At 41.0% G+C, this 14,421-nt stretch overlaps 1 protein-coding gene across 1 annotated transcript; it reads right to left on the bottom strand.

Annotated features, from left to right (window-relative positions):
* Positions 1-694: 694 nt before the first annotated feature.
* ccdc28b (coiled-coil domain containing 28B) lies at positions 695-11,695 on the bottom strand. Its single transcript, XM_080750729.1, has 6 exons — positions 11,555-11,695; positions 9,886-10,123; positions 7,319-7,488; positions 3,813-3,967; positions 1,740-1,762; positions 695-1,216 (listed from the first exon to the last, which is right to left on the bottom strand). The coding sequence occupies exons 2-6, from the start codon at positions 10,119-10,121 to the stop codon at positions 1,162-1,164; spliced, it is 639 nt and encodes a 212-aa protein (XP_080606855.1). The 5' UTR covers positions 10,122-10,123; positions 11,555-11,695; the 3' UTR covers positions 695-1,161.
* Between the last annotated feature and the right edge of the window lie 2,726 nt (positions 11,696-14,421).

Below are 14,421 nucleotides of genomic sequence, written 5' to 3'. Positions count from 1 at the left end.
ATGAGGGAGTGCGTTTTGAATAGCGCCGAGATGTCCCTCAAGGGTCCTGAGCTTACCCACAGCAGTGGCTTCAACAACACTACATTTAGCTACTTCTGTATGGCTCGTTTTACGTACAGTAACATTTCAGCATCCTCCGCAAATGATGCAAGAGTTAGGCATTGGTAGGTACAGTAGGACCAGTCGCAATAGAAAAAAACAACCGCATTTAAACATCCGTTTGTCCTCGTCGAATGTGCTTTTTTTGGAGTTGAAACAACCAGCAGACACAGAAGAATATGCATCTTCTGGGTTTAGTTAGTCTTTGCTGCTCCTCTTAATCTAAATATGTTCTTCTCACAGAATGGTAAGGTAGGCCGGGGTTCTCAACCTTTTCAGGCCGCGAAATGTCTTAAAAGTCCTTAAATTGTCATCTGGGGACCCCCCCAAAATCACGGGTTGAGAACCGCTGTGGAAGGGGTTTGGCGATTACGTTTTCTTGAGCCGTGTCAGAGGAATCTATTATTATAATTAAAGTCATACTGTGTAACGTTAAGTTCATTAGTCTTTTTTTGGGGCGTCAGACACCACTGACCGTTTGTCGGGGGGTATTATGGAAAGCAACGACAACGTTGTCAAAAAAACGGTATGGATTATTTAAAGCTGATATATGTAGTTTTTATTTTAGCCCTGGGTCGGCCGGTTCATGCACCAATGAGCTGCTATTGTCCGAGCTTCTCACAGATAACAGAATCAGAACTGTTTGAGGCAGACCCCTATAAAAATAAAAATAAGCTGTCACCAAGAAATCTGCGTGCGTCAGCAAAGAAAAACTCCTTAATGTACTAAAGAAAGCGAGACACTCGCGACAAAAAGATTGTGTTCAGAGAAGTTGTAAAGAAACTCTAGACAAACTCATACTGTAAGTGGAATGGTTATTGTGTAAAATTTAACAGTGAAAGATTATATTAAAAAAAAGCAACTTATTTAATCAAAAACGTTACGCAGTATGACTCGTTAAAAAGTAGGACTCGTTGAAAATAGATAAATGAGGCATGCCCTCCTCCCTCCCTCCCTCCTGTGAACCATTCCGTTGCGTTGCGAAGGCAGCTGGATCCATGTCATGGTAACGGAGCCTGGTTGGATGCTGTGAGGAAGAGGCCATTCTCCACACCTCACTTGTCATGGACCAGATGTCTTGGGCAGATCCTGGTTCTCCGCCAAGTGCAGCTTTTGTCTGCAAAGAGTCACGTTAAGGATTCCTCACACCAGTCAGGAGTCTGAACTATATGAACTGAAAAGAGAGACGTTCCTCGATGGATAATAGAGCAGGGCAATGTGGACTAAATCAAATATCACTTATTTTTTTTACCCATTTAGTCCGATTTGAAAAAAACCTTAAAAACATATCGTCGTTGTCGTGTGGAGACCTTGTATGTCTAAAATGTTCGTTTTGCATTTATCATTTGAAAAAAGAACTAAACTAGTGAAAACAGCCGATCTACAAGCACACGTTGTGTGCTTTTAGATCTGCTGTTTTCACTACTTTTGTGCGACGGCCTTGTATGATGAAGCAGCAGGGCTTTACTTTGCGAAAGAACGTACAAATTTGAAACTTGGAGATACAAGGTTTCCGCTCGACAGCGACGATATATAATACTACCGCACAGTCGTTCGACAAAATATAACTACATTCGTCCTTTAGAATCTAACATCTGTGACAGTGCATGGAATGCTACGACACAAGCAGGAAAGGATACATTGAAGTGCTGAGTTCCTCCAGCTGTGGGATATAAATAAAAGACATGATCAGGACAATGACACGAATAGAAACAGGTAGAGACTGTACTGTACTTGATGTGACTGTAACAAGTAGAAATAATCCATTAACGTATCATTTTACATAACAGCCCAGTAGTTGGGTTTCTCTGTTATGTAACATCATCAGATCAATACTACGGCCCAAATCTCCTCACTCAGTGATGCACAACAAATCGGTTTTAGAGACAGCGTACCAGTTATCGTCTCATGCACACAAGCAGGTGTAATGTAACAGCCTTTTCTGGTTCCACACAAGTGTCTACAGCTAATGTAACTAATCGCCTGGTTAGCAGGAAGATCTGTTATTGCAGGCAGAGAATGTTAGAGGGGCAGGGGCTTAAAGGAGTAGTTCACCCCCAAAATGACTTTTTTTCTATTGATTAGGCACGCCATGCAGAGTAGAGTTCAATAATATTTTTTCGTTTTTGTCACATTCCCAAGACAAAAATTTGAATAGAGTAAATTTACCCCCATCCGGAAAGAATGGGGGTAAATTTATTGTTATCACATTTTTGTGATGATCTTAGGAATGCGACAAAAAACTAAAAATATTATTGAACTCTACTGTCCATGGCGCGACTAATCCATAGAAAAAAGTCATTTTGGGGGTGAACTACTCCTTTAAATGACTAAAAGGGCACTTTGGTGAAACAATAGTGATAAACTATTTTAGGTGTGTGATGCCATACTCAACTAAGTATACTGTGATCAAGATTCAAGCCGGAGATGCAATTCTTTCAATATAAAATGATGCGTTCAAGTTCAGGAGAGTTTGGAAAAGGTAATTCTATTGAATACTGCGTTCAATGGAAAGGGGGGCATTTTCATTTCTGTCAAACTAATGAAAAGTGAAACAGGGCACTTTTACAGACGGGTAAAATGGCAGGGGTTCAATCCCCCTTTGATGTCTATGTGTGCATGTGCCTGATTGCGGGCTTGCGGCCCCTTTGCGTGATGCACATTCAACCTGGTGTCCCCATTTTGGCCATGTCATTATAAGCGAACATGATCAATAATTGTCTAGCACAGTGGTGTTCAACACTTTTCATACGGACCACCATTTGATGACATTTAGCCTCTCAGACCCAAGACTTTGAATATTTTGTTATTGGAATTTAGCAATTCCATGCTGTATTGATGTGTTAGGAGAGATGGTTGAAAACCACTGCTCTAGTAGAACGTCTATTTTCACCTGTCAAACTGATTTGTCGTATAACGAGGGAGTATACGTAGATGGGGCTCAAGTGGTTAATGTTCTTGGCACCACCATCTGTGATGAGATGAGGAGTTTTCACACCACCCTCACACATACTGTAGCTCAGCAGTTTGCTCCTGACACACGTTTCAACCACAGCAGTGGATAACAGTACACACGAATAATCTAGACATTTAACAGACGCCCTTAATCCACTATACTATAATGGATGATAGGACTATAGGATGGTAGGTCTACAAAACTTGACATCTAATTTACATTTTAGCCTGAACACACCATGTATCCTGATTCATAGTATTTAGCATTTAGACAGTTACGATTATACAATTATCCAGAGTGCCTTACAAAGAACAAGATTGATGTATTTAACCTGTTTAAATGTATTTCCCTTTGCTCTCACTGTATATCTTAATAGTGATAGGGCTGTCACGGTTATAAAAAGGTTGACGATTAATTGTCATACAAATAATTGCGTATTTTTGCCACTGAACATTGGAACATATAAATAAAATATTAATATTCTGTTTGCGTTTTGTTCGTAATCAGATACGACAAATAACTTAAATATATAAAGAAAATGCTGAGATGTAATAAATCTTTCCAATTTGCATTGTAAGTTTGTAGATCTGCTATTACCGCTATTTTGACAATGGTTATTTCTTCTACATGGCAACAATTATGCCGATTACGCAAAGAATAATTGCGATTGTCTCAAATGATTGCGATTAGGACAGGCCTAATTCGTGATGCGACAAATAACTCCTGATACTGATTGTTAAGGTGTTAGTTGCCGTACGTTGCAGAGCAGGTGCTCCAGGTTGTGGTCAGAGGCACACTTCTTCTGGTCCTCAGAGAGCTCCTCCACGTGGCTGTCCAGGCTGAAGTGGAGCCGCGCCAGCTTCTCCTGCATCTCACGCACATGTTCCAGCTGCTCGAAGCTGCACACCTTGCCTGGACGTATGGGAACAAACCAGAGTCTTATCACCTGCACACTAGGGCATTCACCAAATATTCGAATATCAAAGTCACTTTTTTTTATTTTATTGTTTTCTCTTTAAAAAATATATAGTTTATAAAGCTTGGCTACATAGGAAGTCATAAAAATGAGTTGTCAATGCCCCTGGTGGATGAATTTGTTAATGCTCTATACTAGGGCTTCTCAAACCTTTTTAGGCTGTGACCCCCAAAATAAACATATTTGAACTGGGGACCCCCACCCTGACAAGCACTTGGAATTGTAGGTATTAATGTGACTCGGTTCCACAGATAAACATTGTGAAAATAGCAGATCTACATGCTCACAACACCTAACGCGAGGCGTTGTGAGCATGTAGATCGGCTATTTTCACAATGTTTGCCTCTTGCTTACTTAATATTTGACAGTTTGGCCAGTCCTGTCGAATATTCGAATACTTTGAATAATTAGAATACGGGAATCGGTTCCATCACATTTGGAACAGTCTCCGAGAGGTTTCAGCACACTGTCAAAGCTGGTTCTGTGGACTTCACATCTGCTATGCAATTACAATACAGGTGGTTCTCAAACTTTATGATTTCAAGGACCACCATGACTCTGAGAGGGTAAAAATGGAACCAAATGGACTCGCAAGGGTCCATTTGTATTTTGTACTCTCAGAGTTACAGACCTGTAGGGGGTCCATGTGGAACCCCTTCCAAACCGTTAAGGAATCAGACCGTTGAGAGGTAATCGGAATCATTAACCAGGGGGACCCCACAGCTTAAACGATTGATAGTTAGGAACCAAATGGACCCTTATGGGGCAGTAACTGCGAGATCTTTTGATTTAAATGAACACTGAGGATTTTAAAGTGTAGATGGCGTTCCAGAGAAGAAAGAGTTACATTAGTCTGTGGGCTAAAACATATCAAACTGGGGGTCCTGGAAATGAAAACGTTTGAGAAACTATGAGTTTCATGCAAACTCCGGAGTGTTCATTTAATGTCCTATTTTACTTTGAGAGTTAAAAAGTAGGGGTCGACCAATATGGGATTTTCATGTTCGATTTCGATAAGTCGTGATCAAAGAGGCCGATAACTGATATTATGAACCGATATGCATTTTAAGTAAAAAAAGAAAAAAAGAAAAAAATGTATCCCCCAATTTGAAATAGTCGTTAATTAATTCATATATTTTTCCCATCCTAAATGTCTAGAGGCTCACATCTAGTCGCCACATAGAATAGCGTTAAAAACATATTCCGCAGCAGGAAATCGGTGAAAATCAGTAACCAAGATGCAAAAAATAAAAAAATAAAAAAAAATATATAAATAGAATTTTTTTTCAACATTCTTTTTCGATATCGATATTTTGCGATATTAATAAATGTTGTGAATATCGACTTTGATTATCGCCCGTTTTGATAATCGGTTGATCCCTATTAAAAAGCTACCCCGGATTTGACAGTATAGGACACATTCAATACGCCAGCAGGAGGAACTATGAAGTGTCACCTCTTTGGGTGGAGAGAGGGACTGGGGGTGGAGAGGTTATAATAACACAGTCAAAGATATTTCCATTGTGACAGAAATAGCACCATCGACTTGATGGCATTGTGTGCTGCTGTGCGTCAGGGGTCACTGTATACCGCTCAGGTGGCTTGGTTTTCAGGCCAGTAACTGAATATTCCCGGTGTGGTCCCCGGCCGACCAAGGTCGTCTTACCCAAGACAGAAATGGCACAAGACTCAACATCTCCGGTTTACATCCCGTATCTGCTGATGTGGGCTTTTTTTTTTAGGACACCGGAAGCCGGTTGGATGGAAGAGTGAACGCGAACAAAGCTTCTGAACGAGAGTCACTGAGACCAAATATTGGACCTGATCGTCAAAAGCCACACAATATTCCCAAGACTTTCATCGTAAAATGGCTTTCTTCAGAAAGACAAATCATAGGAAAATCTACTTTGTTAGCAACACACTCTCACGGAGTCGCGGGATCTAGCAGGTGTTAGTGGTAAGCATAGGATGTTCGCAAGTGGCCGCCGTCAGACCACTGGCTCCAATTGGGATGGTGGATCTTCCTAAATTAACCTCAGATCAGCCAACACAGGGATGCTGACAGAACCCACAATAAAAACCCCAGAACAAAAATCCACTCGTCCTAGACAATTTGCCCTCCTGGCCCCCAAACTGTAGAATAAACTCCCTGTCGCACTTAGAACAACAGACTCACTCCCTATTTTCCGCCGTGGACTGAAGACTCACCTCTTCAGACTCCACCTAAACCCATAGCACTACTGTAACACTAAAAAATCTAGTAAGCATTTTTTAGGTTTTTAGAAACGTTTTCTTTTTACTGATTAGGTGTATGGTCTACCCATGTTATTGTTTTTTTCTAGATTGATACAGGGTTGTCAACATTGGCCTGTTAGAATCCAGGAGATTTATTTTTGGGGGGTGCGCGGAACTCCCCAACCGGGGTCTGGGGGGTCCTCTCCCCAAAACGTATTAATAGATATTTTCCTGTGTTCTGTTGAATTTTGTGCATGTTTGATACATTTATCAGGCTTACTTTACTAGCATGTGTACAATTTCAGCCTAATATGCCAAATGTAGGTGTACAGATCTGATGACAGAAGCAAAGTAAGACATCTTTAATAATGACGTCTCATCTGTAAGTCATTACTTAAGTGAATATCTATATGATCTTGCATGCATTGCCCCCACCCCTAAAGCGGGTCCTCCCCCAGAACATTTTTAACATAGTAGATTTAATCTCCTGTGTTCTGGTGAATTTTGTACATGTTTGATTCTTTTATCAGGCTTGCTTTACTAGCATGGGTACAATTTCAGTCTTAAAATGCCAAATGTTGGTGTACAGATTTGATGACTGAAGCAAAAAGACATCTTTAATAATGATTTCTCATCTTTAAGTCATCACTTATTAAGTGAATATCTTTCTTGCATGCATTGCTCCCACCCCTAAAGCGGGGGGTCTGGGGGTCCTCCCCCAGGAAATTTTTAACATAGTAGATGTAATTTCCTGTGTTCTGGTGAATTCTGGGAGTTTGGTACAAAATCCAGGAGAAATCCAGGAGATTTGCCAATCCAGGAGACTCCCAGGAGAGGGGTTAAAAATCCAGGAGACTCCTGGGAAATCCAGGAGAGTTGACAAGCCTGGATTGATATTCCTATGCATTTGTTATATTGTTGTTGATGTTCTGACATATTATCTTGCTCATTATAGTGATGTATTATCTGCTTATTGTAAATTGCTTTGGATTAAAAGCGTCTGCTAAATGCCTAAACTGTAAACTGTAAACTGTAACTGTCTCTGGTCTTACCGAAGGCCTGCAGCTTGCCGGAGTGGAAGTCGTTGAGGAGGTTGAGGAGGCCTCCCTCCATCTCTCTCACATCCGACACGTCTGTCAGGAAGGAGTGCTGCAGGGGGGACGACTGGGCCACCTTACTGGGGCCTGCGGGCTGCGGGGCCCTCTGCTTCTCCTTATGGGGCCTGGCAAGCAGAACACTGGACAGTTAGCTGAACAGCAGCAGTGTTGGAAGAGGTGTTCACTTTCTACTACTAAAACGGCTAGTTCCATCCCTTGATTCGGATTGGCTGGTTTCCCTTTAATTGCTGTGGTATATGAGACTGTATCGGAAAAATTGCACTGGAGTAAAAGTACAATATCTGCTTCTGAGATGTAGTGGGGTAGAAGTAAACGTATTGGAAATTGGAAATACCCCAGTTAAGTAAAAAATACCTTAATTGTACTTAAGTAGATGTACTTGATGACTTCACACCTCTGACAGACAGTGGGTTAAAAGGTCAGTCCACACCAATGACTCGTGACGCAACTCCTTACAACATGCAACTCCTTACAACATGCAACCACTTGCAACATGCAACTACTTGCAACTATTTTGTTGCAAGGTGTTGCGACTAGTTGCATTGCCGCAGTCTGGCCCAGTTAGACCTGGAATGTGTCTGTGTTACGTTAAGACTTGAACAACTTTAACCATTATTTTATGCTTCAACTATTAAAAAAATAGCAGATATACAAGCTCACAGCGCCGCACTGAGTGCCGCGCTGCGAGCTTGTAGATCCGCTATTTTTTGAAAAATCGTGAAAATGCATGCACGCCTTTGAATATCTTTATCCGATTCTATAAATATTTTCTAAATCCATCTTCTAAATCAGTGGTTCTCAAACTTTTTCATGTCAAGGACCCGCAAAATGAAATGTAGATCTACAATCTACAATGCAGATCTACAAGCTTGTATATCTACCATTTTTCAATAGCTAAAGTATAAAATATGTCCAGGTCAAAGAAGGGTTGGCACAGGAACTTGCACACCGATGATCCACGGTGCATGGAAACATCACGTCGGAAACCTGAATTAGCAGGCCATCCATCGCACGGTGTGCCGGGTTCTACTTCCAAACCACCACCAACGAGCACCGTCACACTGATGAGAAACACACGACTGTGTGTGTGGAGCCTCATGACAGCATATGACTACATTCCAACCTCCACATCCACCAGTTTCACATGCAACATTACTTACTTGTTAGAATGCCTTCTCTGTTGCTGCTCACAAATTGCGTCACATGTTGCTTTTAATATTGCTCATTGCATATGTGCACATGGACATGTTTAACCCTGCAAGACCCGAATTAATTTCTACTGGCCCAAAAAAAAAAAAAAAAAAATCGGATGGTGTTGTAGGAGTCCTAATCACAGGAAAATGTAATGTTAAAAAAAAAATTGTAAGGTTTTATAGCCATAAATCATGCTCTAATTTGCATTTTGGGGATATTTTTCACAATAATAACATATGTACATGTTCTAGACATTCTAATGATCACGAAAAAAAAAATATTACCGGCATTTTACTTATGTTTTAGTGAGGAATAGCTTCAGTTAAAAAGTGAGATGTTGTTCGTCCAGACGCTGGAATTTCAACTTCTCTGGGAGGTGTGAATGTCAGCCTCTGTGGGGGGTATTTATATGCAAATATCGTGGCCAATGGCATTGTAATACTAAACAATAGGATTTAATGGTGATGTTAATGTGAAAAAAGAACAGGGAAACTAATTATAACATTTTTTTTTAAATGATTTAAAAAATGTTGCCAAAAAGCAACGCTGGGCCTTGCAGGGTTAAGGTAGCATTAGTTATGATATTAACACTTTTTTTCCCAACCATAGGGTGTAAGTGGAGTTGTGTTCAGACATACCATTTTGTGGACTACTGTCATAAGACCTGAAGCCTACAAATGCCTTCTAAATCAGTGGTTCTTCTCAGTGCTCACACTTCCAAGATCTTTCAAAAAATGAACAACATCATTTAATGTGCAGGTGTACAAGCTTGTATATCTGCTATTTTTGAATAGCCAGCGCAAAAAAAGCTAAAACAACACTAACGTTTTCCCGGTTTTAATGGGTTTATACAATACAAAATGAGCCTAAAAAGACAAATACTGTACTACACATCAAAATGTGGACATAGATGTAGTAGGGTGTTAAAGTTTGATGTGATGAAACCAACACCATTCTGCATATTGGCCATTCCTTGTGCAAGCATGAGATACTGAGATATGGTGACTTGGTGAACATTGTGTATCAGGGACCTGGAACGTGTCGGTGTCACGTTAGACTTGAATAACTTTAACCATTATATTATGCTTTAGCCATTAGAAAATAGCAGATATACAAGCTGACAGCACGGCACCGAGCTTGTAGATCTTCTATTTTCGTGAAAATGTGTGTGTTTAGTCTTTGGAATATTTGGACCCGATCCTATAAACGTCTTCTAAATCCTTCTTCTAAATCGGCGGTTCATTTATTTGTGCAAGCATGAGAGATACTGAGATATGTTGAGCATGGTGTATCGGGGACATACGGACCTGGTGGTCTTCGGCGGAGCTGCGACCGTGCCGAGCACCTCCTTGGACTGCCCCGGCGCCCCGATGGACCTCTTGAACTTGCCCCTGTTCTTGGGGGAGGGTGGCTGCGGCAGACCCAGGGAGAAGGTGGCACTCTTGCTGGCAGGCACCACGGAGATCTTGCGCGGGTTGATGGGGGGCGGGGGTGGCTGCGGCAGGGACACTTTGGGGCTCCTCTTCTTGCGTTTGTCCTCCATGGCTTGGATGTTTTCAGGGCAGAAAATGTTAGAGAGGCAGGGGCTGAAATTTTGGTGAAAATATCGAAAATAGCAGACCTCCAAGCTCACAGCGAGACGCATTGTGAAGCTTGGAGGTCGGCTATTTTCAGTACGTGATACTACATTAAACTAAGCATTAAAAAGGCAATCCTGTAGATGTGTCGTACAGCATGGATTTCTACACAGTGAGGGCAATTCTTTCGACATAAGATGCTGCATTCAAGTTCAGGAGAGTTTGGACAAGGCAATTCTCTTGAACGCTAGCCTTCAGGTATGGCATGGAAAGAGGGCATTTGCATTTCTTTCACCACAGTAAAAAACTGCATTCATGGTCTGACTCTGGATATATATATATAGGACGTCCTGAGGCAACAAAGGTAGGAAGTTCAAAGCCGGGCAACAACTTCCCAGTTCTTGACAGCGCTCCTGACCTTAGGGGCTGCTGTGTGTGTGGAGGATATAAGAGGTTGAGTGTGCAAAAAATGGTGCCAAACTTTAAGAGGTTTATGCAACTCAGATGTCTGCCTGCCCTCGGTTTAAGTTTCATTGATTTAATTTAATGGGGCTCTCTGCATCTTTAACCAGAGAGACCCAGACAGTCTCCCAGGCACATGCAGCCTCCCTGCGAAACAGCAGCACCATTAGATAACTGATAAGAAAGGAAGGACATTTTTTAACGTGAATATTCAATATGAGGATCAGGGCACACAAATCTACTCGTAGTGAATAAAGTCCATTAGATAGGGAGGCAAATTAATGATTTATTAGGCTATTCTGGCATGCCTGTCTGAAATATTTAGTCGACCCCATAGTCACAAGAAGACCTGATTCAATCTGATTCTGAGCAGTTGTCAGCACCTCTGTTTTAATGCCATTACTTCACAATAAACCATGCAATAACTAATAAATAAATAATAATAAATAATGGCAACATAACGAAGGGTAAATAAGACAATAGATGGTCCAACAACAACAACAGTCTATATTTGACAGATGGTTGAGAGACTGGGATTATTTACAATGCAACGTTGACTGGAATAATGCGACACCAATGGCTGGGATCGTGTTCATTCTATGCATAGGCTACATAACGCATCGCTAATATGATAATAAATTAACTCAATATAATACAATGAAGCCCTTTATTATAAAGGAATATTGCGCAAGCCAGCCTAAAGTGGAATCAAAGAGTCTCAGTAGTACAAAGATGGCCACTACTATTATTACACCACAAAGCGAACTTTACACGTTCAGATATTTCCTCTGCATTTGACTGCAAACCATAAAGTAAGAGAAAACTGTGCATATAGTTTATTATGGTTTGCACTCGCGGTTGAAACATCTTCGATGGAGATTGCAGATGATAATAATAATGGGACGGTTTCTCTTTTATGCAAAAATAGAGGACTTACCGATCTTATCAATTTATGCACAGAGAAACACGCCAGGCGTGATGGACGGGGGTTCGCCTTTCTTCTGGTTGGAATAAGTACATTAATTTGATCAGAATTAAAGCATTTTTCAATCAGTCGACCTCAGATGATAGCATTCTAACGCGCGGCATCAGTGCGCTTGTTGAGCTCTCCTTTTCATCCCGTCCTTAAAGGGACAGTACAACAAACCACCGAAAGCCAGTGTTGCCAGATTATCTTTCTGTGTGACAGAAACAAGCAGACAGGTCTATGGAAATGAGTCCAAAATACAGATCCATTAAACCAAAGGGGGAAAATAATAATATAATAAAATAAAATAAAAATGTGTGTGTGTGTGTGTGTGTGTGTGTGTGTGTGTGTGTGTGTGTGTGTGTGTGTGTGTGTGTGTGTGTATATATATATATACATATATATATATATATATATATATATATATATATATAGTGTAAAAAAGCATTGCAGATGCCATAGAACCCCAAATCATAACTGACTAATATTTTGAAATATGGACTTTTGATATTCATGAGCTGTATGCCATAAAACAAAACAAAAAGGCTTGGAATAATTCACTGAATGTGCAATGTATCTAGAATATGTGAACGTTTCAAAAAATATATGAAAGTTTCAAGAAAATATACTTTTACAACATATTATTTTTTTAGATGGATCTGTAAGAGACTGGGCTGCATGATACACACTCACAGGGGGAGGGAGTCCCCAGCAAAAATTGTAAATATAGCATCTCTAAATCAGTTTAGCAACCCTAACGCTACATTAGCGATTAGAAAATTGCATATCTACAAGCTCACAACGCACCGCTATGGGATGCGCTGAGCTTGAAGATCTCCTATTGCCTAAAATGTTTTGTGGTTCTATTTTATGGATAGCATAGCCTCCCTCTCCCTCTTTTTGTAAATATTTAATGTTCACTGTATTGAATAATGTGTTGTCGTGTAGGTATTTGGTTGTGCGTTATCTTACTGTTGTTCTGTGTCAAGGGTCAAAAATCCAATAAACTACTAATAACAAACAAAGGAAAACAACTAAGTCCCACAAAAAAGCAACCCAGCAACTACCTATATTTACAAGTGACTTTACAGAAGAACATGCTCCAAAGTGGCTTATAATAGCCACACCTGGCAACAATGACCCCCAGTATTGTTAAAGAGGCAGTACTACCCCCAGTATGGACCAGTATATTGGCCCCATGCCCCAGTATCGATGTAACTTCATTTGCCAGAGATGGAATCTGGGCGGAGTGATTGTTTATTCAGTGACCTGTCAGACAGGCCATCCCCATAGATAACAAGTGCAATAGTAATTTGCAATGCCAGATTTGTCTGGTTATGCGAGGCTGTCGCAATAGCAGGATGGTGTGTGTTCTACTCAGTGGTGGAAGTTTTATTAGACATTTTCTAATTTATTATATTTTTATAATTTATTAGGACAATATCAGAACAAGGGATGTGTGTTTTCCGTCTAACATGTGGATAGGAAAAAGGAGGTTGCGCATCTACAATATTAGCCTGGCAGGCCATCCCACATACTGCATTCACTCACTCATTCCTTCCCCAGTACCCATTATGAGGAAGGAATGAGTGAGTGTGGGATGGCCTGCCAGGCTACTACAATATGGGGGTTTCACTGCTAGACCCAAAATCTCTCTATATATATGTATATATATTCTTTTAATATTTTTTATCCCACGGTTTTTGCAACCCATTTTTCTCACCCGGTGACTACCTAACCTGTAGTCCTGGTTTCCGCTCTCCCCCTGCCGCGCCAGGGGACATTGGGGAGCACCCGGCTGGCTAGGGGGAGGTAGTATAGAAACCAGGAATACTGCATGTTTCTGTGTGAGGGCCTATGCCCAAGGAAATACGGGGAGAACATGCAAACTCACCACAGAAAGGCCCCATCGCCAACCCCACCTAGGGTGTGGGTGCTGATGACGCGGGTGGAGGAACACGCCTATAAATATTGAACCAATGAAAGGTATTAACAAGAATGTGACCAAATATCTCCATTATTATTGTTATTATTATGGTTATTTTATTTTCCAAATTCCTGAACAGTAACGGTTTTGGACCTTCATGGTTTCCACCTGACAGTACCTGGTGCAGGGGTGTCACACCAAATTCTGGGCCCCGGGTACAAGGATTCACTGTGGGGCCCCTGTGCTTGAACTATTGAAAAAAGCTCTGCTATTTTTGAAAAATCATGAAAGTCTGAATATTTCAAATCCTTCTAAGGTTTTTTTTTGAAAAACCTATGTTTCTATGTCAGTGGTGCACAAACTTTTTCATGTGAAGGACCCCCAAAATGTTGGCCACGGACCCCCATCTCAACTTATTTAGTTCCAGGGACCCCCAGAAGCAAAATTTGTGTTACAAATGTTCGCTTAAAAAATACATAATATATTCAAAGATTTGCACACATTTTCAAAAATAGCAGATCTACGCGAGCTTGTATATCAGCTATTTTTCAGTAGTTAATAGTTTCAAAAGCATAAAATAATTAAGGCCCCTCCAGCTTGGGCCCTAGTAACCCAGTCCCACTTTCTCCCCACCTTGTGACGCCCCTGACCTGCTGCAACCAGCCTGGGTTCCGATCCGGCCGGAGGCCCATTGCCTTTTCTTCCCTCTCTCTCTCTCTCTCCTGCCACAGTCCAGGAGGGCAAAACATGACCAGAAAAAGTCCTATTTGTGGTCAGGACAGACTGACCTGAATGTTGGAAAATGAGTCGTTCTTTGATCCTTAACCCATTTAGGCCTAGGATTATTGAATGCTTTAACCAGTGAAAAATAGCAGATATACAAGCTCACAGCGCGGCACCGAGTGCCACG

The sequence above is a fragment of the Nannobrachium achirus genome (genome assembly GCF_963921795.1).
Source record: "Nannobrachium achirus genome assembly, chromosome: 20".
Lineage (NCBI taxonomy): Eukaryota > Metazoa > Chordata > Actinopteri > Myctophiformes > Myctophidae > Nannobrachium > Nannobrachium achirus.
The sequence above is the reverse complement of the archived record's forward strand: the minus strand, read 5'-3'. Positions and strand labels throughout refer to the sequence as shown.